General features: G+C 46.7%; 10 protein-coding genes across 10 annotated transcripts; 7 read left to right on the forward strand and 3 right to left on the reverse strand.

Annotated features, from left to right (window-relative positions):
• Window positions 1–1,029: 1,029 nt before the first annotated feature.
• Window positions 1,030–3,912, reverse strand: PAAG_06769 (cyclic nucleotide-binding domain-containing protein; the record flags this gene model as incomplete). The annotated part of the gene is made up of 2 exons (XM_002791177.2): window positions 1,030–1,374; window positions 1,429–3,912. The coding sequence occupies 2 exons, from the start codon at window positions 3,910–3,912 to the stop codon at window positions 1,030–1,032; spliced, it is 2,829 nt and encodes a 942-aa protein (XP_002791223.1).
• A 310-nt stretch (window positions 3,913–4,222) lies between these two features.
• Window positions 4,223–6,670, forward strand: PAAG_06770 (hypothetical protein; the record flags this gene model as incomplete). Its single annotated transcript, XM_015846001.1, has 3 exons — window positions 4,223–4,233; window positions 6,098–6,150; window positions 6,237–6,670. The coding sequence occupies 3 exons, from the start codon at window positions 4,223–4,225 to the stop codon at window positions 6,668–6,670; spliced, it is 498 nt and encodes a 165-aa protein (XP_015700436.1).
• Window positions 6,671–7,616: 946 nt separating this feature from the next.
• PAAG_06771 (hypothetical protein) lies at window positions 7,617–8,068 on the reverse strand (the record flags this gene model as incomplete). The annotated part of the gene is made up of 2 exons (XM_015846002.1): window positions 7,617–7,876; window positions 8,002–8,068. 2 exons carry the CDS (start codon window positions 8,066–8,068, stop codon window positions 7,617–7,619), a joined length of 327 nt encoding a protein of 108 aa, XP_015700437.1.
• Window positions 8,069–8,204: 136 nt separating this feature from the next.
• PAAG_06772 (hypothetical protein) lies at window positions 8,205–8,925 on the reverse strand (the record flags this gene model as incomplete). The annotated part of the gene is made up of 2 exons (XM_002791180.1): window positions 8,205–8,377; window positions 8,481–8,925. The coding sequence occupies 2 exons, from the start codon at window positions 8,923–8,925 to the stop codon at window positions 8,205–8,207; spliced, it is 618 nt and encodes a 205-aa protein (XP_002791226.1).
• Window positions 8,926–9,288: 363 nt separating this feature from the next.
• Window positions 9,289–9,817, forward strand: PAAG_06773 (hypothetical protein; the record flags this gene model as incomplete). The annotated part of the gene is made up of 2 exons (XM_015846003.1): window positions 9,289–9,291; window positions 9,362–9,817. 2 exons carry the CDS (start codon window positions 9,289–9,291, stop codon window positions 9,815–9,817), a joined length of 459 nt encoding a protein of 152 aa, XP_015700438.1.
• Window positions 9,818–10,879: 1,062 nt separating this feature from the next.
• Window positions 10,880–13,916, forward strand: PAAG_06774 (kinesin heavy chain; the record flags this gene model as incomplete). The annotated part of the gene is made up of 2 exons (XM_002791182.1): window positions 10,880–11,079; window positions 11,138–13,916. 2 exons carry the CDS (start codon window positions 10,880–10,882, stop codon window positions 13,914–13,916), a joined length of 2,979 nt encoding a protein of 992 aa, XP_002791228.1.
• A 1,669-nt stretch (window positions 13,917–15,585) lies between these two features.
• PAAG_06775 (hypothetical protein) lies at window positions 15,586–15,774 on the forward strand (the record flags this gene model as incomplete). The annotated part of the gene is made up of 1 exon (XM_002791183.2): window positions 15,586–15,774. The coding sequence occupies one exon, from the start codon at window positions 15,586–15,588 to the stop codon at window positions 15,772–15,774; it is 189 nt and encodes a 62-aa protein (XP_002791229.2).
• Window positions 15,775–16,225: 451 nt separating this feature from the next.
• PAAG_06776 (peptide methionine sulfoxide reductase msrA) lies at window positions 16,226–16,946 on the forward strand (the record flags this gene model as incomplete). Its single annotated transcript, XM_002791184.2, has 2 exons — window positions 16,226–16,487; window positions 16,624–16,946. 2 exons carry the CDS (start codon window positions 16,226–16,228, stop codon window positions 16,944–16,946), a joined length of 585 nt encoding a protein of 194 aa, XP_002791230.1.
• A 2,007-nt stretch (window positions 16,947–18,953) lies between these two features.
• Window positions 18,954–20,546, forward strand: PAAG_06777 (carbapenem antibiotics biosynthesis protein carD; the record flags this gene model as incomplete). Its single annotated transcript, XM_002791185.2, has 1 exon — window positions 18,954–20,546. The coding sequence occupies one exon, from the start codon at window positions 18,954–18,956 to the stop codon at window positions 20,544–20,546; it is 1,593 nt and encodes a 530-aa protein (XP_002791231.1).
• Window positions 20,547–21,884: 1,338 nt separating this feature from the next.
• Window positions 21,885–23,301, forward strand: PAAG_06778 (hypothetical protein; the record flags this gene model as incomplete). The annotated part of the gene is made up of 4 exons (XM_015846004.1): window positions 21,885–21,992; window positions 22,101–22,226; window positions 22,299–23,043; window positions 23,153–23,301. 4 exons carry the CDS (start codon window positions 21,885–21,887, stop codon window positions 23,299–23,301), a joined length of 1,128 nt encoding a protein of 375 aa, XP_015700439.1.
• Between the last annotated feature and the right edge of the window lie 418 nt (window positions 23,302–23,719).

Raw genomic sequence — 23,719 nt, forward strand, 5'->3', positions numbered from 1 at the left:
CCCTTTGAAAGTTCACTTCGTTTGGCCGAGAGAGGCGTTGAGGAACAAATGCAACAGAGCGTCGTGATAAAGACATTGACCTTCTTCGTGACAAAGGGTACGAAATGGTACGCAACAAAGGTACATAGAATCATAACGACTTTAAGCAGGCAAAAGGTAAAGGTGTAAAACAAAGGATAGGCAAAGAATGACATTCACAGCTCTAGAAGCTAAAGTAGCAGTTTGTCCATATCGAGATGCATTTGCCTGTCAGTGCTCGAAAATAAAAAATAAATCCAAAAAGAAAACAAAAGATGAAAACCAAACCGGGTTCGAGACAAGTACAGAACTGTACATACATGTACATACGGGTACTCGTTGGTTTCCAATAGAAGTTAATGTTTCCTCGAAATCTCACCAAACAAGATTATATTCAAGAGACTCAGATAACCGTTTCATCAATCCATCCTCTATTAAAACGCCAGAACGAGGAATAAAAAGCTAGGTTGGGGAACCCGGAAAGCGTCATTGCGCAACACGAAAGAAAACAAGAGAAAAACAGCCACTGCGCCTCAACGGCCAGATACCAAATCTGGCGGTTGATGTGACAGTTCAATCCAAAAAAGAATAGATAGCAAATGCGACGATAAATGAAAGAAATGGTGACGGGAAATATTGAAGGTGGTGGATATCATGTTACTCATATATGAAACATCAAAATGGGACGGAAAATGTGGGCGCCCGGGGGAAGAGAAAAGGTGTTAGGTAAATGCCCAACAAGAAGCAAAACAACATGGGAATTGTTGTCACAGGGTATTTCTGCAAATAGAAGAGCTTAAATATATATATATATATAAACTCAGGTTGAGATTCAGACATCCAAAATATGGTGTACATCCAAATATTCCCGAAGAGAGAGAGAGAGATAACAGAAGATAAAGAGGTATTCCAGAAGTGGGAAGAAAAAGTGCGGACGAGAAATGAGAACTACACACTCCTCCCAGCCTTTAATAGGAGGAAAGCAAGAGTGGACTCACCCACCAACAAACATCACCGAACCAACCTTCCCCCACAAGAAACAGTCTCAAACCGAATCTTATCCCCATACCTCCGATGAAACCCATACTCCAACCACGGCGCCAGATTCTTACACTGACTAACATCGAAAGTGCGGAGTAAACTGCATCCGTCAACGACAGACTCGACGCCCGTTCCCGTAACCCGCACGCACCCGCGGACCGACAATTCACGGAGCAGGATGAGATGCAGGCCTATGCAGCGGAGGGAAGGGTCTGAGACAGCGGAGCCGCAGAAGGATAGGTTGAGGTGCGTTAATTGGGGGCAGCCTAGGGCTAGGACTTCTGTGGCTGTGTCGGAGAGGGCGCAGCAGAAGGACTAATAATCGTTAGTAATAGCGAAAATTAAGGATTGTGTGGAGTGTGAGCGTACCAAGTCAAGTTCCTGCAACCCCTTCGCCGCATTGGTCAGGGATACAATAGCGCTATCAGTTAGATAGGTGCAATCCGCCAAACACAGCTTGCGCAACCGAACAAACTGCGCATTCCCCCAATACTGAAACCCCTGATCAGTGATGGTCGTGCACCTCGTCAAATCAACCTCTTCAAGCCGCGACGCAGCATAGGAGGCTATATGGTGCATCGAGCGATCCGTAACGTGCTTGCAATATGACAGCGCAAGGCGCTTAAGAGCAGGGCAGCCCACAACAGTTCCGCCTGCAGAGGAAGAGGAGGCAGTTTGTACGCCGTTTTGCAGGAATGGTTTTCCATTCCATTTAGCGGCTTGGATCGCTTTCCCGTTAATATAATGCTGTCCGAATGAAGGGTTGGGTACTGTCCATCCCACAATTCGGGCTAAGAGGGTGTCGCTGACTTTTCGGCAGTTGCTCAAGTCAATTTCTTGTAGCGATTTCGCTTTGTTGGCGATATCGAGGATTGCGGGGGCCGTTACATCCCATACACTCTTCATTTTCAGTGCTCTGAGATTTGCCCCACAGGTATTCGCTAATGCCCGGAATCCTTCATCAGTGATGTGAAAGCAGTTATTCATATCAATGGTACGCGGTCTATCGCCGACAAAAGGGCATATAATGTTTGCAAGTACATCGTCGGTAAGTTTCCGGTTGTAGCTACTAAGGTCCAAGAAGTGAAGAAGCAGGGGTGATGTTGTGAGGATGTCAGCCCAGTGACGTGAAACGGCGCGGAGAGGAAGGAGGTGGTGGAGTTCAAGTTGCTGGAAAATGGCAAGGAGAATGTCATCGTTGAGACAACATCTACTGGAATGCTTGGAAGCATAGGATGACGGAGTGGGTTGTTTGGGAGACGCGACAGAGGTAGGATATTCAGATGATGCGAGTTTTGAAGGGGTCGCAGTACCGGATCGAGGGCGCAATGGGGATTGCAGTTGCTGATCCGGAGAAGAGCCATCGGGGTCAATTGGCACAAGAGAGCCACGCCGTGACCTAGCACGTACATTGTCAATGCTTATGCTCAGAAAAGGGTCTGGGTCAGACGGTTCCATTGTAGGCCTGTCCTCTATTAGAGATGGCTTGTGCGGGCTGTCCAGCTCCGTCTCCGTGAGTGTGAGCAGGGGCATCGATTGTCTCCTGGCAGACCCGTGGAAATTCCCATTGATTACAAGCTCATCCATAGGCGGTTCTTGATCTGCAAGAGCATCGTCCATCTCAACCTCTCCATTTGTTGAAGTGACCAATCGTTTCCTGGCTGTGTTTTCAACCTGCTCCCGGATATGTTTCGGACAGCGATCCCAGAATTCTGATAGCACCTCACCGCTTATCATTAGACATTCAACGGATGTGACGGAGCGAACGGTTGCTGTTCTGCGCGGTGCGAGCGATAGACTGACAACTTCCCCAAAGTACTGTCCAGCCTTTAGTCGAGCTTTTACCTGGACCTCACGCCGACCCTCAGCATCTGTGCCTCGACGTAATCCACGTTCATTTAAAACCTCCACCTCGCCTCGTACGATAAAATATATCTCTCGACCCTGTGAATCTTGGCGGATGATGTCTGTGAAAGGAGGATATGTTCGCGGTTGCGCATTCAGACCTAGGAAATGGAGGATGTTTGAAGGAAGACCAGCAAAGAGGGGTAGCTCTTTTAAAAGCAATCGTACGTTGACAAGGCCATTAGCCAGGGCACTTGAAGTTGAATGCTGAGTTACGCCGGGACTAGGAGATTTGCGCTTTTTATTGATACTATTCCCACCCGGGCCATCTTCGTCGTCGAAGCTCGAGCTCCCCGAAAACGCATCGCGAACCCTCTTCGTCACACGCTTATGGGCTCCGATGGCGTCGATTTGCGCCTGTGGTTCCTTTTTCTTCCTTTCCAAAATCAACAATCGCTCTTCAGCTTCTTCCCTGATCATTTGTTCCACCTCCGGAAACGCTGGGAGAATCTTCTTAAAATCCTCCTTTGTCAACACGATAAGTAGACACCTGGTGCGGGCAATTATCGTCGCCGTGCGTGGCCGGTCCATCAGCACACCTATTTCCCCAAAGAAAGCGCCCGGCTTCAGCTCCGCGTACACACTCTCGCCATCTCGAGATGTGACTGCAACAGCTCCACGAACCAGCCAATACATCGCTTTTGCCTCATCGCCTTCCGTCAAGATGTAATCGTTCGTAGAGTTCAGCTGCGGGCGAAGGTGCAGGCCAATTTCCGCAAGGAATGATTCTGGAGTCGATTGGAAGAGAGGGAAAGAACGTATTCGATCGATTAGGTCAAGAGGCATGCCTTGTATTTGCGATGCGGCTAGCGGAGAGGGGCGTACAGGCCGCGACGGGTTGGTCTCAGAATTGAAAGTTCGGATGAGGGACATTGGATCAGAACCTGGAGTGGCAGATTTGTTTACGACTGCAGGCCCGCCGCTGCTCCCCCTGCTGTGTCTCCTCATTGTTCCTAGTAGTAGTTCTAGATCCGATTTGGATTTTATCATATAAGGGCCGGCTATGTTCGAGGAAGAGACATTATGATGGTTGTTGCAGGGCCGTGTGCAAATTGGACAGGAAGCTGTTTGTCTTTCTCTTTTGTTTCCCTCTTCTTCGGGGGCTGCTTTTTCCTTTTTTTTTTTTTTTTTTTTCTTTTTTGTTTTTTGGTTTAAGTATCGAAAAACTGGCGGAATATGAACTATGACATAACAGGTTGACGGGGAGGATATTATAACAATTGCTCCTGCGCATGCATAGAATAATTAACTCGTTAGTATGGAGTTTAGGTGAGATCTTATCATCACGGAAGGACCAATAAGACATCAGAACAGGAAAGCAGTCAAACCGCACCCGACCACCGGGGGAGCTGGAGCTAGTTGTGCCAAAAGGGATATTACCTAAGTACCTAAGATTATCACAGTATGCATACGTATATAGGCCAGCGGTGGGATGTGCTGAAGCTTTTAACTGGAGCACTGGCACACCAGTATCGGAGTAATTAAAATGGGAACAATGGAGGGAGCGAGGATGATGAAAGGGAGGCGATTAAAGGCGGGGAGGGGGGGGCGGGTGCAATTGGTTATTCCAAACCCTAAATAAGGCGCTTGTCCGCCACAGCTCCTCAAACTCCAAGCATGACTGGCTTTAAGATAAAGCTGACGCTGACAGCGGGATATATATAAGACGCAAAAGCTGAAGAGAGAAGAGGGGAGAGAGAGGTTGACGAGAGGAGAGGGTCTTCTTCTGGTGGGGTGTGGGTGTGGGTGGTTTAGTCTTTTTTTGTGTGTGTGTGGGGGGGGGGGGGAGTTTGGTGGTTGTTTTCTGCCAGGAAGATTCAACCGCGGGCGGCGACACAAGCTTGGGTCACGATGGGGGGGGGGGGGGTCGGGAAGGAGCCAAGAGAGAGCGACTGGCTGCTTGCTGCTTGCTGCTGCTGCTGCTGCTGCTGCTGCTGCTGCTGCTGCCTGAGGTGTGGAGCCCTGTCAAAGCTGGAGGCTTGGCATCCAACTGCCCCCGAACCAAAACGGCGACCAAAAGGGCAGGTCTATGGGGGGGAACCAAGGGTAGGTCAAAGGCAAGTCAAAAGGTTCGTGGGGCACAGCCTCCACAGAAAACAGCGCAGTTACATAATTCAGCCTTTGCGCAAAAAGCACACGCACCTCGGATGGCAAAGATAGGTAGGTAACTAGGTGGAGAGAGAGAGAGAGAGAGAGAGAGAGAGAGAGAGATAACCGTGTGTGGATCAGACGTCGATGTTCTTCTGTGGGCTTTATATTCTTGTCATGGACATTGAAATCAATCCGTCATCGCCAGCAGTCTGAAATGCCGTGGAGATTGAGCTCTCTCTGAACAGTGAATAAAGCTTTATGATCTCCTCAGAAATGAGATCGAGGGGCAATTTTTTGCTGTCTGCATTGTCACAGAATGACACAACTAGTATATAGTTAACTACTTGCAGAATTTCAATGATGACTTAAGCCAACGATTGTTCTAGTAGGTAACTAGTTAAGAAAAAAGATAGCCTCGAAAGAAAATGGCCCGTCCGAGCAAAGCATTCTGGAAGGCAACTGGGCCTGCTGAGGAGAATGTTAATTAATCGTCTGTCTATAGATAGCTTCTTGGAAGTAGTTTGTGGAGCACAGTGAAAAGAGAGTGAATAATCCACTCTATATGGATCAAAGGCAAAAAAATCCTGCTTCATTTCAGCAGATATGACATCCACAGGTAAATATCACATCGAATCTGGCTCGCATGCTGCCATTCACATATTTTTAGGGCGAGTTAACTTCTGCGGAACCAATGTTAAGATATATCGATTATTCAAAAATGCCTTCTCTGCCTTAGGAGCAAAATTATCATTCCTGACACCATTCTGATTCCGCACACCCATCTCAAAACATATATACATATTCTGAAACCCACAACATTGCCCCCAATACCAACCCATATGGGCTTTCTTTCTCCCCTATTAACGTCTCCCACATATCCAACCTGCCCATCCCCCAAACCCTTGCCCAGGGCCACACCAAGCAATCCTGAGGCTCAGCCACTCACTATGCCTGCACGGAAGATACAGCGCATCATTAGGGCTTCACCTTCTTGAATAATAACAGAATAACCTCTTTCTCGCTAACTATACGATTCGGCCAGCGACTCCGCAGATTTTAAGAGTCTTCGCCACCTCCAGCTTCAAGTTGACCATGGTACGACTGATAGCCCCCCCCCCCCCCCCCCAAATTCTTAGGGGACGCTGAACCAAACCTCATTGAAGTCTGACGGTCGGATGCAGCTGCTGAACATACAGGTGCGAATGACCTTCCCGCCGCTGGTGAGGTAGTTTATTACTCTTTGATTTTGTTGAGTGAGGGCCGCGGAGTGCTTTTGAAGGTAATTGACGGCATCGTTTCGTTCTTCCCGGGCAAACGCTCTAGGTTGGCGTGTTTGGAAAGGGAAGAAAATAGCAGCGCGTTAAAACGTTTCGTCGAGATAGCCTGGTGGGGTGGGGGTTCCCCCGCATCAGCGGGAGATTTTGGGTTTGACCATTGCCAATTTTTATGGCGGGCTGCCTTTGAATCCACCGAAGAGCTGGCAAGGTGCGATAATCGTTATTTGGGTGCACGCGAGGGGGGATTCCGCAGTTTGCGTCGACAGGAAACCAGATTGGATGTGACAGTACGCGGGAAAAATCGGGAAAAAATAAATGTATCCTGGATTAGGGTTTAGTGAGGAGGGAGACGACTTTTAATGTTCCCCATATTGCTTTTTACATTAATATTCGAGCTAGCGACACAGCTGACGATGTACCTCGCCAAGATGTAGATTCTTTATACGCATGCGGACTCTAGAAAGAAGTCGTAAATATTAAAACAATATAATATATGACAATATACACATAACGTCAAGTACACTTTTCTGCGAATGGTACGTTATAAAGGTTATCCTTGCTTAACAGGATATCTTTTCATATTTTCATTGAATTGATTGGGTTTTTGTGAATATCAAAGGTTGGCCAACGACACACCCATCTGCAGCACGTGGACTGTTTAAATGAAGAATAGCCAGATTATGCTCACTCTGCTATATTGAACAAAAGCAAGACTTGTGATTTAAGAAGATAGTTCTTGTCTGTAAAGAAGCAAACCAAATGAAGAAATAAGACAAAGGGTGTTTTGAAAAAAAATAAAAATAAAAATAAAAATAAAATATCAGCGTTAGAGCGAGTAAATATTAAACGGAGATCCGCCATTGAACCTCTGCAGTTTGCAAGTAACCCCAGCAGGAAAACATAGCCATAGCTCGAGCTGTTATAAGCAGGTCACCGCTTGGGCTCATGCAAGCCTATATCCCCGCATTCCGCCAGCTCCTGAACCAAGTCATAGGACAGACCGCTCACCATCTCAACCTGCCTAATTTCTCTCCTGTTCAAAAGGAGCGCTCCATGGTATGTGCCTAGGTGGTGGCGTGGAGGCTGAGCTCGGCATGGGTTCAAACGGAGCGGTGGATTTGAGTGTATGAAGTGAAGCTCATCCACCTCCCAAGCGTCACAAAAAACATGTCTGGCCCAAAAGTGTTCTGCCATCGAGCGCCTGTGAAGGGGGTGTCTTTCGTTGCAACCAGCGCTGGTATTTCCAAAACTGGCTTGTCTTGAAGGACGTCCTGTCGGATGCCTTTAGTTGGTATGTTCTGCAGGTTCATCAGTGGGTTGTGCCTTGCCAACGGAACTGTCACGAGGAGAGGTGTTTGTAGGATTGCTGCTTTGATGCACTGGAGCAGGGTCATCACCACGACGGCTGGAGTGAGCGGGGTTGATAGAATCCGGGAATTGCTGTCCTTCCTGTTGGTTATCGGAAAATCCGGGAATACTCCGACCATCGTGGCCATCGTTTACCGCTGAGCTCACCAGGGTTTGCTGGGAGTGTTCTGACGTTGCTATTTTAGCCACAGTGAATAGAGTGTCTGTGTACAGTCGAACTCTGTTAAAAAATTGTCGGCTCTGTTTATGAAATTGAAATATCGAGGGCCGGGCGTAATTCGAAATAGCTAGGCTCAAAAACCGCCGATGTCGTTTTGGTCAAGGGGATTCTTGGGATTTGGAAGAGTATATAAAGCCGTTCTGGCCATTGAGAAGGAATCACTATGGATACGGTGGAGAACTGTTTCAGAATCTTTTAAGTCCTGCTGGGAAGTCTTTATCGTTTCAATAATTCCTTCACTGAGTTTTGTTGCGGGATCTTGTAAATATCCAAATAACAAAAGACTAGGCGTCATCACTGGCCCCACTCTGTGGTCGAAGTTTGAGATAAATAAAATCGATGTAATCAGGTCGATTTCCTCTCATGGTCGCCAGAGCATCTTGGATCAAGCCGTACATAAGACTCAGTTTTAAACCAAGTTTCGCTGTTCGTGCTGCGGTATATATGTCATGACGAGCTATAACCTTGCTGATTAGCAACGAAAGATAGACAAATATATACTACAGGCAAACTGTAGGTAAAGGTAAAGTGTAAGCAATGTATATATAGCGGCAGCATACCAAATAAGCTGTAGACACCGGAGAAAGTCAGGCCGGCAGTAACCGTCGAGAGGAAGTCTTGCCGGCCGTGACGGGCATGGTCAACAGTCTCCTCAAACAGACAGAATGTGAAAGCTCCAACTCCAAGCCTCATACCCATCCTCATTCCATCCTTCACGCCCCCAACCAGAGATTTGTAATTTTTGCTTCTGTGATAGTGATACCAGCCCATTGTTGTGGTTGGTAGTCTATGTGCATTTTCGGCACGGTATTGAAATGCTGCTTTTGTACTGCCGTGACCAGCTCCCAAAACCATGCCAGCAGCAAACGCAGCGACCATTGTAACTGGCAAGCGAACGACGGGATCGATACCAAGGCGAGGAGGGGAAGGATCGGTATGCCCAAACATGGCACTCAGGTCTTGATTTCCGACAATCGGAGGGAGGGAGTCCTGTTTGGATCCCATATTTTGGCGTCAACGTAGAGTTATAAGGGATGGATGAAGGGAAAATGGAAATGCAGAACAGTGATAAATGGGCGGTAGTCCAAACTAATTTCAAACACACAATTAGTAATGTCCTGGAAGAAGCTCAAAGTTCGTTGCTGGCATCGTGAAAAGTTCTGTAGCTGCGATTTAATTAATTTTAACTCGAGGTTGAACTGAGCGGCAGTAACTAGTTTGGTAGTTAAATATTTAACTAGCTCCGATTGGACAAACGTTTCCCCGACGTCACCAAGATCTGTAATCTTCGCCAATGGATATACGACAGCACTCTCTACCGCTCAAGAATAAAAAGCTCGAAAGTTGAGGGAAATTACGCTACTCAAAATGGTGAGTGAACGGTATGAAGCAGGTATAGTCATTGTGATTGATCCTTTACTAACCCCACGACATTACGCAGAGTGAACCTAACTCGCTCAAATGGACTCTCAGGTTCAAAAACCATAACATTACAATCCTCCTCCTTGTGTCGCCTGTCCAGTCATTCGACTCCATCAAGGAAGAGCTCCTGCGGGCTTTGAAAGTCCGCAACATTACCCAAATCAACGGCCAACCCGTCCCTCAAGACCCAGCTGAAATCGAATTTGGAATACCAATTGACAGAAATAACCTGGAAAAAGGTTGGGAAATAATGAAACCACCTGCGCGAGATAAAAGCGGTGAGAAGCAACCTTTACGAGGTCGAAAGACTATAATCGCCAGCCCGGAGGGATCAGGTCTTAAAGATTCTCACGCGATTGCCTTCAGATTCCACAAACCCGTTGAAGGAGAAGATGACGATGAACTGGGAATCGGCTTTGATGACCCTGGCTGGGACGTTTTGATATCAAAATATGACGCCGAGGATGGCGAGTGACACTATCATCAAGCGGGTACGTTTATGAATAAGGGGTGTGAAGTCTAACGTTTCCGGAAGTATATCCGACACAAATATGATATGCTGCCTTTTGGTGCCTAGTTGCCACAACTTGTTTTTATTGTATGGCGCGGAGGACCATCTCTCTAAAACCTTTTGCGATTGTGCGGAGTGCCATTTTAGAGATACCAATGTGATATACCTATACCTAGGCTCACTTTGTCCTGTCACAATCTGGGGAGTCCGCTAGCGCTTCCATGCTCATGAGCTCAGAGGGTGCATCTTCGGAGTTTGGGGTTTTCATGGCAACCACATATGCTCATATTTCATATCACCGGGAACAATGGGTAACCTTATCACAATGGTAGAGAATATGGCCATGTAAATCACTACATTCCAGAATGAAATCAACGGTTAACCGGTCCACGAGCACAAGGTCTCCTGTCAAGATTCCAATCCAAAACCATACACATACGGTGTTCGATACCAAAGCGAAAGTCGTAGAACTAGGTACTGTACTCTTCTTTGCATCCCACGAGTTATAGGTGACCACTGAGCATCGAACAGTTTCAAGAACAACCTTTCGTTCCGTAAGATGGAAACTTAGTTCCGGTGGGGCGTGTAAATAACATCAATGGCCCGTGGTTTTAGAGCCTTTCCCTCAATTCCTGATGATTTTTTACCTTACTCTTGGTATTTCCACAGCAGAATTTCAAAATGTCCACCCCACCTGATGTGCTGCTGCCATGGCAACCGGCCTCGGACTCACGTTTTTCCACACCCGCCATGATCAACAAGACCCCGTAAATAATAATTGACCCTGGCACTGACGAGTACCAAACCCTCCAAACGGCCTTAACTTCCACTTCTTTCACTGTCGACAACACTAACATTCAGTGGATTTCTATTGCTCTTTTTCTTTATTTCTTGTCCTGTATATCTTCGTACATTTGTTTCTTTCCTCTTTTTAGCACTCTGTATAGAGGTCTGTTTATCCATCTTAGCTTCATCATCTACGAATATTCACAGAGCACACATACTTGTTTACACTGCGTCGCCCTCATGGCGGCTTCGGGCAGCGCGTCTTCGATTTCAGTGACAGTTCGCGTCCGGCCATTTACAATTCGAGAAGCTGCCCAGCTTACAAAATGCGATGACTCCATGCTGTTCCTTGGGGACGGTTCCCTTGCTGCCAACCCATCCCCGAAACTGATACAGAAGGGCCTTCGACCTGTAATAAAGGTTGTAGATGCCAAATGCCTGTGAGTAAAGATGTCTTCCCCTTACCAATGTGTACAACGTCTAACGATTTTCAATTAGTGTTTTTGACCCTCCCGAAGACAACCCTGTTCATCGGTTCTCCAAATCAGTCATCCCAAATGGAAAGCGCGTGAAGGACCAGACTTTCATGTTCGACCGAGTGTTCGACGAAAACACGACCCAGGGAGATGTTTATGAAGCAACAACTCGGAACCTGCTGGACAGTGTGTTGGATGGCTACAATGCCACGGTTTTTGCCTACGGTGCCACAGGGTGTGGGAAAACACACACCATTACGGGAACCGCTCAGCAACCGGGAATTATTTTCTTGACCATGCAAGAATTGTTTGAGCGAATAGCCGACAGGACAGACGAGAAAGTCACAGAGGTATCATTGTCATACCTAGAAATCTACAACGAGACCATCCGAGACCTGCTCAATCCCAACAATAATGTGAAGGGCGGCCTTATGCTCCGCGAGGACGCAAACCAGACCGTTTCTGTGGCCGGACTAACCAGCCACCACCCCCAGAACGTCCAGGAAGTGATGGACATGATTGTGAGAGGAAATGAGTATCGAACAATGTCTCCAACGGAAGCGAACGCAACTTCATCTCGATCCCATGCCGTTCTTCAGATAAACGTGGCACAAAAGGATCGTAATGCGCATGTCAATGAACCCCATACAATGGCAACTTTGAGCATTATCGACCTTGCAGGAAGTGAGCGGGCGAGTGCAACGAAAAATAGAGGAGAAAGACTAATTGAAGGTGCTAACATCAACAGATCTCTGTTGGCTTTGGGAAGTTGTATAAATGCGCTCTGTGACCCCAGGAAGCACAACCATGTTCCATACCGTAATTCGAAGCTTACTCGCCTCCTAAAATTCTCGTTGGGAGGAAACTGTAAGACCGTGATGATTGTCTGCGTCAGCCCATCCAGCCAACACTTTGACGAAACCCAAAATACCCTTCGATACGCGAATCGAGCAAAGAACATCCAAACAAAAGTTACGAGAAATGTTTATAACGTAAATCGCCATGTTAAAGATTTTCTGGTTAAAATTGATGAGCAAATGGCCTTAATCAAAGAACTCCAGCAACAACGGAAGGACTCCGAAGCTGTTGCCTTGGCAAAGCTCAAGAAGCAGACTGAGAAGAAGGATATAATTGTGCGTGAAGGAGTTGCTCGTCTGCGTAGTGCCTATGAACATTCAGCTCCAGAAAGACAAGAGAGGATCAATGGTATGCTCCGCTTAAGACAAATCAGCCGCCGCATCTCAATGCTCTCGTCTTGGATTGCTGCATTTGACAATGTATGCGACGCCTCTGAAAATGAATCTGCCATGTCAAACCTCCAGGCTATGAGAAAGACTGCTCAAGGAATCCTTGTCGAGTTAGAGGGCAGCAGACAACACTATCACCAGAGGCTTGCGAAAAGTACTTGGGATCGAGCAATCAACTCCGCGCTTGAGATTGGTATTAAGCAACTTCAAGAAATGGAAATAGCAGATAATGTCGACATTGCAAACCTCACCAGGGAGGCAGAGCTCCTCAAGTCCAATGCGGAAATGGAGGCATTGACTGCTGTTACCGAACAGGAGAAAAACAGAGACGTTGCTATGGTCCAGACACTGCTGCAAACCAACTTCGAAACAATTTCTGCCATTGAGGATATTATGAACTTACGCGAGGAGGATGTGGTTAACACTGGCAAGAGAATTCTCGCAAACCTGTTGAGGTCAAGTACGATCGCTACATCAAACGTGGTCAAACCAGATGGGAGCGTACCAACCATCGAGGCTTTCTCTCCCAGAAAATCAGGCACCCCTAAGCGCCGGAAGAAATCCAGCTTTGGAGGTGAAGCATCATTGCCAAAACCTTTTAATCCGGCTATCGTTATCGCACCCCAGGTAGCGCCTTCTCCAGCAAAAGCCTCCCCAAGAAGAAAAAAGATGGGTCCGAAAAAGGGAATAACTTTCACACCGAAGAAGCTCCAGGTAAAGACCATCAAGAGAAGTGTGAGATGGAAGGATGATACGGTGAATGGAACACTTGCGGAATTTGAGAAGACTCCCCAGAAGGTTGAAGAGTCGTCGCCCGGTACACCATCGAACGAGCCACGGTTACCGCCAATGCACTTAGCGGCATCTGCCATCCCCCGTCGCACGTCGAGCAGTTCCAGAGAATCATCGCCAATTGCCAGCCCTCCCATCTCGCTTCATATTCAGAAGAATAGCCGTTTCAAGACCGGTTTCTTATCAAAAAAGGCTAATGGCTCTCCATCACCAATACCTCCAACTTTGACTAGGCTCCCCTTATCATCGGACGCCGAGAATTCTCCTTTATGTGGTATTGAAAATAGCAGTTCCCTAAATCGCAAATCTCTTGACCATTCTGAGGCTGATATCACAAAAAGCAATGCAAACGGGTCATCTGATAGCGAAGATGGATGGAAAATTGACAAAAATGAGGCCATGACGATACATTCAGCCATGAAAGGCATCTCCGTAATCCATGGAGGGAACCTGTCCTCGGCATCCGCGGCCTACAGAACCCATCGTCGACGAAGCCCAACAGCCGCATCTTCCGGAAGCCCCCCCAGTGAAAATGCCATGTTCACGGCATCCCAGGCGAGACGCATGGTGAAAAGCGAAAAGGATCATGATTCGAAAATCAGCGTCTTGGGTCCGAGGACCGTTCCCATTACAAAGCCAAGTAGCCAAAGGCGGACTACGTTCGGAGACGCGAAACAGAATAGTGTTGGCTCACGGGAAAAAATAAGGATTATCTCAATGCGGGGTAGTTTGAATTCAGCTGTAAAGAGCTCTTGGAGGTAATCTGGGATCTTTTTAGATATGTTTTTTAGGGGGAGGAGGTGGGTGTTTAGAGATAGGATATTAGGTGGTGTTTTGGTGTTTATACCATATCGCGGCTTGTGCTTCTTTTCTCACTTCCATTCAATTGCATGTATTCTGTCGCACTTTTTTTCTCTCTTTTTTCCTCGTCTGCGATTTGGGACAGGTTGGCTTGTGACTCCTTCCCGCTTCATGCAGGCCCTGGTGTCTGCGACCATTAACTAGTGGTATCGGTTTTGATTATGTTATGTACAGTATAGGAGATTGGCTGGCTGCAGGTCAAATTCCATTTCATTTCAATTTTTTTTTTCCCCTCAATTTTTTGTTTTCTTTTGTTTTGATGCTTGTTGATAGAATCTTTGGCCACGATTGCCCACTGGTGCGAACGACGCAAATGATTCGCGTGTATTTTTTTCTTGACACAGACATTCGCTTACAAGGAAAGATCAAATCAAAATCCTAAGTTTCAATGTCTATTCGCCATTTCGCATACTACTTCAGCCACTTGCGATTGGCTTTAAGAGAGTTGACTTTACATACTGATCGCTCGCTTTCCAGCTTTCCAGCTCTGCCAACAAGTCATGATGGAATAGAGTAATCGAGCATCAACAAATAGAACCAGAGGAAACTGATGTAAATGAGAACTTTCGGATGGATATTGGAAAAGCAGGTTCCCAGGTAAGAAGTAAAATGGATGAACTCCATTTTAAAGATTTTCAATGCCTAATTAACTGAACCAAACTTTGTTCCCAGTTGAATGTGGGGCAAACTTCGAATTGCGACTCCTGACAAGCATTGATGCTCGGGGCTCGTAGTAAGGAAGACCTCTCAGGATCTAAGATGCACAGGTTCATAAAATGGTCTTGTGAAGAAACAGTTTCACCATCCCTCGAGCATCTCACCTGATTCACTTCCTGATCTGAGACTGGAAAAGCGCACAGCTGCAGGTATTAGTAGCTGCAAACATTCCTCCCTGACAATGCCATACTATCTTTGGGGGGAAAAAATATATATATTGCTCTAACTAGATCCTAAAATGAGTTTACTATCGATGGTTTTGTTTAAATTCTTCTCTCCAGCCTAGTTATGTTGTTGGGGGTTTTCTTATTAACTACAAGTTGCGTGATTAGCTGCAAATGTCGATCTGCTCAACCATGAACTTCTCCAATATCAAACGGTAACTAGGTACCACCCGCAGCTACAGGGAGGCCTTTGATTCTCGCGATAGAGTTCCCGCTGCTCTCAACAGTGGCTGCAAACGAACACCACATGAACGGCCCGGGATATTGCCAAGTCACTTTACTACGCGTCTATGCCATCTTTTCCCCTTTCAAGCAACGGTGGTCTAACTCCATTCTTGTATGCCGTGATATCAATCGCATATGTGGATTCGACAAGTGGCCCCATATTCTCGTCATTTAACAACGGCATTAACTGGTAGCCAGTTTAGTACATTGGTTAGCAGTAACCCTACGGTCCTCAAACCGCCCTCCTCAAGGCCAAAAAGGAAAAAGAGAAGAAGAGTAACTAACCCGTATATGTTATAACTGAAGCATAGCAGAGACGGTGCGTCATTGAGTCGGGTGATTTAGTTTTTATCCCCTTCCACATATGAAAATTGACAAGATGGCTCAAGGTGGGGGATTCCCGAATGGATAGGGCAGTGGACTACCGCGCCGATCACTGGCAGTCCTTTTATCTTGCTCAAGGACCCACCATGCAATCTGGTTTTACAGGCCAAACCATGCTTACCAAGACATCCCGCAAAGCTTGGGTCATTCCTGGCCTACCACGTTCTGCTCCATGGCAGTCACCCAGCAACATGCGTGATGGGGAGTAAAAGGAAATGCAGATAGGTTTTAGGATACTTAAAATGTAAGCCTTTTTACAGCTGCAGGCACCTGGAGAAGTTGTACAAAACAGACATGTATGTGTGAGGCTATAAATAGCGTCCGTATGAAATGCGGAGTCTTCTTCCGATGACGCAATCCCGAGGCGCAAACGAAGTGGGGCAAGTTCGGCAATGGACGATTATCTCATCATCATCCACCCACCTTGAGAAAAGCATCAAGACGCCGTCATGGTTTGTTTCCAGCTTCCTCTCGCCTTGTACTTTTTTCATAATTAATTCTCTAGCTCTCCCCCGGTCTTTTAGCATCAGTAACTGATTTAATTTCAATAATCTGTAAAAATAAAAGCGCCTCCATTGTCAATCATTAATCGATCAAAATAATATCTCTCTCTATCCCGTCCTAGGTTTTCACAACGTTCGTTCCCGATCTTCGTCCATCATGCCGCCATTCATGTCACGAATCATGCGCCTGTTCTCTACCACCCCATCTCTCCCACTGACTCCAGAAGCTCTCGCAGCCCGGGGCTTCCCGGAAAATGCGCAAGAAGCTACATTCGCTGCCGGCTGCTTCTGGGGTGTGGAACACCTGTTCCGGAAGAAGTTTGGCTGCGGGAAGGGGCTCTTGGATGCAAGAGTCGGATATTGCGGTGGCGAGTCGAGAAGCCCGAGCTATCGGAGCGTCTGCTCTGGGACTACGGGTCGTATGTGACCCTTTTTATTTAATTTTTTTTATTTTATTTATTTTCCATTTTCCATTTTGCATTGCTAGATATTCCTGTCGACTCTGTCCGTTTCGGCCCACGGAGCTAGTTGATCTGACATAGACAATCTTCCCAGATGCCGAGGCTCTCAGGATTATCTTTGACCCTTCCATTGTTACCTATCGTCAGCTGATCGAATTCTTCTACCGCATGCATGATCCTACAACTCTGAACCGACAAGGCCAAGATGTGGGGACACAATATCGAAGCGCGATATTTACGCACAGTGAAGAACAGCAAAACATTGCCAAGCTGGTTACTGAAAAGGTGGCTACGGAATGGTGGAAACGGCCAGTCAAGACCTTGGTTGTTCCGGCTGGTCAATGGTGGGATGCGGAAGAATACCACCAGCTGTATTTGGATAAAAATCCCGGTGGATATGAGTGCCCCATGCAGTGAGTGATTCCTGTTTAACCGCAAGGCAGAGGTCGGAATTCGTGGAGCGGAGTTCTGCGACGGAGAGAGAGTTCTGGTACGCCAGAAGGGGAGACGAGTGTGGGACGTTGTGCTAACTATGCGTTTTCAAATAGCTTTGAGAGGAATTTCGCGCAGTTGTCGGAATGAGGTTGCGTTGCCAGATCGAAGTTATTTTATATATATATAGAAAAATCACAATACCCTAGCAATTGGGATTCAGGTTACAGAGTATTCCTTTGATATTGTCCTATCAGCCTGCTCGTGGGAGGTTTCTCACCTTGTCTTTGGGAGTGATATCGAACTCCATTCACCAACCATCCTTGCGGCCAAGATTGGTTTCGATCACGACTAACCTCCCTTTGTATGCACGTAGACCATGTAAAATCTGGTTACATCCATCGTTACCAGATATCCATGGGGTTCTGTTCGTATGAGGATATCAAAGGTGTATGTAGTAATTTCGACCTGGAGGGGGAATGCTTACATACTGCGCAGAGACACTTCATAAACCATTGCAGATTGATTCTTTGTTGCATCCGTGTAGGATTTAGGACAGATCACAGGGTTGGACAGGAAGGGTAGGAAACTTTATTATCTCACCGAAGAACAGCAGCAGTACTGCTCCACTATTTAATGCTTCCGGAATGCCTGAAAGATTATCTGTCCGTGGGGTTCAGGGATAAAAGATGATCGCTGGCAGTCAACTACCTAGAAAAGTATCACACAACTGTGGACTCGGAGGAACCACCCGAAACTCAAGGCACGCGGCCATTTGCCAAGCTGTAGAGGAAGCTCCCTCTACACTAATTAACTATTAGCTATCAGAAATGCAATAGCGATCCATGGGTCATGCCTTGCGTCCCTGCTGGTTGGAAACAACAGTGCTAAGTTGCTAGTTTTGCAGGTCTGGATGTAACTGAACACGCCCCCCCCCCAACGGTCCGCCGCACATTGGGTAGACGCGGAACCCTGTGGCAAGATTCCGAATCACGAGAGCACCCCCAGGATGCGTTTTCCCATGCCGGAGGAAACCAGTCAGGTACCCCAAAAATGAGCCAAACCTTCGGTAACCCCCCCCCACAACCCACCCCCCACCAACTCGGTTCCAGGCTGCCCCCCAATCAGTGTCGTGGAACCCTAGGATGTTCATTCCCTGCGTCGCTATTAACTCTCCACCGCGTTTGATTAGCTCTATCCTGGGTTATCCGAGACTATCCTCGCTCCTCTTGCAGCTTTGCAACGGTCCAACCAACGAACTTGCTGCGTTTTTGTCAATGACTGCGCATCTTTGTTCATCCCCACGCCCCGATAGTTAGCCATTCCCGCCATTGCTACGTCTCTTACCTACTACGGCTGCACCGGCTGCTGTGGAAGATATCCGCGCTGATGGAAAGCATAATTGCTCGGGAGGGGGTACACCAACGCAGAGGCAGCAAGCGTTTGACAGCGTTATATATACATAACTAACTGGCTAGGTTATCTTGGAATGACAAGAAGGAGAATAATACCTGAAGACCCAGAGTGTCACCGCTTTCTCCTGAAAGTTTCCAGGAGAAAAACTCCCTTCCGGCGCCTGCGGCCTCCGAATACCCTGACAGCCTAACTTATCAACCTCTTCTGGGAGCTGCCCATATAAACTATCTGAAATTATATTTCCTTTGAACGAATCTTCTTTTGTTTCTCTTTTTGTTCTTCTGCACCTTCTCTTTCTTAGGCTCTAAGAATTCGAATTTTCGCTGTTTTCATTTCTGTATCATTTCTCTTTCGCCTGAGCGGTATATTCACCTTGTACTCTCACTTTATTTTATTTTATTTTATTTTATTTTATTTTATCTTATTTTTTTTTATTTTCTTTTTGGCTTAAAGTTGTTGTACTTTTAAATTAGTATTCCTTTTTGCGTTCTGTAAAAAGGGCAGCGAGTTGTTTGTTTACTAAGGAGGACTCTGAAAAGGGAAAACGGAGAAGGTGAACGTCAAAAGGGACACGAAATGCGAAGACAGGTCGCCTTCAAGACTACCTCTGCGTGTTTCGGTTACGCTGGGCCTCGGACTCCTGCCAGGAGAGCTTTCTCATGGAATCAATATCCTGTTAGACATTCCCACCATGAACCTGGCCAGCTTTCCGACCATTCACTACCTGCTGCAGGAGGGTCATCCACATCCCCACCCGGCTCAACGAGGCCATACGCAACGCTGAACCACACGATGCCTTCGTCCAATACGCCAAAATCTTCTCCCCTTTCGATTCTTCCTTTATCCACTATACTGAGATCCCTATTCGTCACTACTATTTCGTCTTCACCTCTCCTCTTCCCCCCCTCTTTGGCATTTTTGACAATCTTAGCGAAGCCCGAATCAACCTTCTTGAATCCTGATAATAATCTTCTCTTGAAGACTTTACTGGGACACACGATGTATGCCCAGTTCTGTGCGGGAGAGACCCGAGCAGAGGTAAAAGGGAATATCAAGGAATTGAAGAAGATCGGTTTCTCCGGTGTCATATTAGGGTATGCACGGGAAGTCACAATGGATGAGACCGAGATACAGTCTCTGGCCCAAGCCACGGTCACGAAAGAACGGGAGGAAGATATGGCTCAGGGCATTGCTGACTTAACAGCATGGAAGGAAGGGACCCTCGAAACAGTCGATCTAGCAGACGATGGAGACTTTGTGGCTCTGAAATTCACTGGAGCCGGGAAGGGATCAGTCCGCCATTTACTACACGGCTTACCACCATCGTCCGAGCTCGAAGAAGCCATTGTGGAGATTTGCGAGAGGGCAAAAGCGCGCAATGTAAGGTTGTTGATCGATGCTGAGCAGCAAGCTGTTCAGCCAGCGATTGACAAATGGGCCCTTGACTTCCAACGACGGTATAACAAGGGACCAAACCAACGGGCTATTGTGTATTCGACTTACCAGGCCTACTTACGTTCCGCCCCTAAAACACTTTCTGAGCACTTGGCAATTGCAAAGGCGGAGGGATTCGTTCTTGGTGTCAAGCTGGTCCGTGGTGCATATCTAGGAACTGAACCGCGACATCTCATTTGGGCCACGAAAGAAGATACCGATAAAGTATATGACGGCATTGCCGAATCGTTGATTAAACAGCAATATGGAGAAATCCTTTCACCTCACCACCACCCTTCGACCGTCGCCGGCAGCAGCAACAGCAGTGGACAAAGCAACCACCACAGCAACACCTTTCCAAAAGTGAACCTCGTGTTAGCTTCTCACAATCGTGCCTCGGTCGATCGAGCCCAGAAAATTCGAAACGAGCAACTCCGCCTGACTGGCACTGAGCAGATCGAAATGGCATATGGTCAACTGTCAGGCATGGCGGATGATATCAGTTGCGAGCTAGTGCAGGCCGGGAAGGCCGCCCGTGAACAGCAAGCAGAGGGGGTGATGGCTGAAGTGGAGGCGCCAAAGGCGTACAAGTACCTTGTATGGGGAACCGTTGGCGAGTGTACTCGGTATTTGCTTCGGAGGGCTCAGGAGAATAGGGACGCGGCATCTAGGACGGAGGAGACGAGGAGAGCCATGGCGAAGGAGCTGCGGAGGAGGTTGGTGGGAGGCCGCTAGCTAAGCAGCGCACAGGGGTAATTAGGTAATCAATATTGGGCGCTTAACATTGGGTGGTTAATTGAGATTTGTTAGTTCGATGAATGGGCGGTTTTCCTTGTTTGTTTTGCAGTTATCTTGTCATATTGTATATGTCCTGTTGCTTTTCTTCGAATAGCAGAACCATAGTTGACTTTCAGGGAGTGGAAGTGCACTTTGCTGATACTGATTGAAAAGAAATCTTTATCCAAGTTCACGTTCTAATAAGAGAAGGTTAATAACTAGAACATACCCTCCATTATTTGATGACAGAATGGATATTCAACCCTACCTAGAGGTATATATGACTAGGCCAGTATATTTTCTGGTATGCGCTGGACGTTTCCTTTCAGCGTCACGTATGTTGGAAAGGGGAGGAGATTTACGCTTGCGTCTTTGTTGCTTCGCATTGCTTTGGGTGTTTTATCCCGCCAGCTTCAACTGCTCGCATGACAAAAGGAAGACGACTTTCGATTTTATTTTTACTTCCACCCTCTTTTCCATTTTAGTTGAGGTAAATATAAGGCCGTCGCTTTTTCTCGGTTTCTGCCCTAAGAGTTTCAGAGGCCAAATGCTCACAAAGGAAACTATGAGACAGTTAAGAATGAATGAGGCAAAGCAACAAACAAACAAATGAAACCAAGAGATGATGGGGATTGATATTACTGACACTAAATAACGTTTCATTTCTTCTTCCATGAGTAGATCTGTGTGTAGCTGCGAGAAAGCTGCAGAATCCCATATAATATCTATCGCTACCTTCCAGTCTATTTTCTTGTGTGGAGAGATTCTTGCCTTTTTGTTCTACCCCTTCTTCTTTTTTTCCGGCTTTCGCCTGAGGTCAAGGAGGATAATAAAGCTCAGAACTAGGAATCATTCGTCTTTTATCTCCTAAGAATGAAGAAGGAGATCCATGGAATAGTGAATGAATCGCTCGCGGCTATGAGGAGAGTGAAGGTCTCCCACTCTCTTTCAAGTGTTATTCAACTTCCCAATTATCCTTTCCTGGGATTTCCTTCCGCTCTGCTGTTTTCAGCAGATGTGCGCTTGTTGTCCTAGCTGCTTTAGAAACCTTTTATGCTCTCTCAAAGATCCTCTGTCTCTTCTTAATGTGTGAACTCTTCTTATTCTCCATTCTTGCCCGCCTTCTTCTTTGTTTGAGTCTCAGTAACTGTTACCCAGCTGAGGCCCTTCTCAGTCACCTGTATAACCCAACAACATCTCTCATCCCTTGCATTGCAGGATACTTGTATTGATTATTGTTAGCGAGTCATTATCCTCCCCTCCTGACTCCCGAGGCTCCTCTCATCATCCAAGATGATGGCGATGGGTGGCATATCGAGCCAGGCCGGAGGATCTGATGGACCTCAACGCATGGATACCGCTATGGCCGAGGTCTTGGACAAGTTGCGAAGCATAACTAATCATGTAAGTAGCTAGGAATAATCCAGAAATATGACCACTGTGAAAAACGCGTTCTTTGACTTGAAAAGCTCTAAGAATGTGGCTGACTTGAAAAAATAACAATCCAAACAGTTGCGCAAAATCCATTCCGACGAGCCAGCCAACAAAATATCAAAGAGCGTTCATCAAATTTTCAAAGACTTCGGTGATGCAACGGCTGGGTTAACGGACTATGAAATGTGGATGGTTCCTTCGGTAGTGTGTATTTGCCTTTTCATATTAAGAACATTATGTGATGCTTGAGAACCTAGACTGATAGCAGAGATTTAGGATGAGAGCAACCTGCTTAATGGTTATGACAACGAGGAATTCATCCGCAATGAATACCAGCGAATGCTGAAGGAAACCTGTCAACCGAGAAATGCTGACCTTGTTCCCATTCATTATCCAATCCCGAATCCCCCGGCTCGTCTGTGGTCCTCTGTAGCCGCAGCCCAACCTCAGGCCCATCTTAACAATAACAGACCCTTGATTGATGCATCAAGCAACCGACGCAACAAACGTCCAACCCCAATCGTTCCAATCCACCCTGGTGGGCGAATTGTGCAAGCCCCGAATCCAGCTCAAGGAGAGCTGAACAAGAAGGCGGGAGTCATAATTGTGGAGGGGAAATTCAATATTCACAGCTTGAATTTCCTCACTGCGAGAATCCATGAGGGTCCACTGTACAGTGTTGAAATTGTGCATAATACAGGATACGCTGAAATTACATTCCTACATGCACAGCATGCAAGCAATTTCCTGATCGAAGACAAACTTGCCACGAAGAAAACTGGCTATGGCCGTTTTGGACCTGATTTCAAGGTCAGATATGACAGATGTTTGGTGCGGGACTGGGATAGGGATTTGGAAAATATGGACAAACCCATGTCGAATAAAGAGAGGCGCCGGTTGACGTTTGTCCGCTCGAGACTGCTTGCATATCCGTGCACCTTTGAGAGATTGACAGACGATATCATGAGAATTGCTGGGGAGGATGGGGTGGATTTTATATGGAAGTTTAACGCTGGAAACGGTATGTCCTGTGATTGCTTTCATGTTCCTGTAAAGAGCTTTACTACCCCATTATGAAATGAAAGAAGAGGAAAGATTTCGACTAATTGGGGTATATTTTTCCATTCAAGTGACTGCTGCTTTCAAGAGCGTGAAAACGGCCAGGCATGTTCGACAGATGTTCTGGCAGAAATCATCTGAGCATGGCCCATATGCTGGCGTCCAGGTCACGTACTCGACCGACCCTTGCGAGAAGCCATTGCATCTCGGGAGAGCGTGAAAATTGGACGGATTGGTAAATATTACCCACGACAATCGACATTTGAGGAGCCTGTCTTGTTGTCCACAGCGACTACATGACAATTTTTGAATAATGCCATGAACTTCAACAAATGTAACTATTGATTGTACAATGTATTTGAATTGGCAATGAGCGGGGGCAATCCGTGACATTTGATCTGCAGTCTGAAGGAAGAGATATATTTGTTCCCTTACTCTTCCCGATAATATGGAATAAACCATTGGAGTGAAAAAAAAAAAAAAAAAAAAAGGTTCAAAAACTAAAGCATTCCAGCACAGTAAATGAACAAACTCGCAAGAGAGAAGAAACCTTGCCCGAATATTGCTCGGTCAGGTGACATAACTGCCTCCTCGGCCCGTTCCGGTGTCGTGACTGCCGAACTGTTAACGCCGAGAGG

The sequence above is a fragment of the Paracoccidioides lutzii genome, assembly GCF_000150705.2.
Source record: "Paracoccidioides lutzii Pb01 unplaced genomic scaffold supercont2.20, whole genome shotgun sequence".
Classification (NCBI taxonomy): Eukaryota; Fungi; Ascomycota; class Eurotiomycetes; order Onygenales; family Ajellomycetaceae; genus Paracoccidioides; species Paracoccidioides lutzii.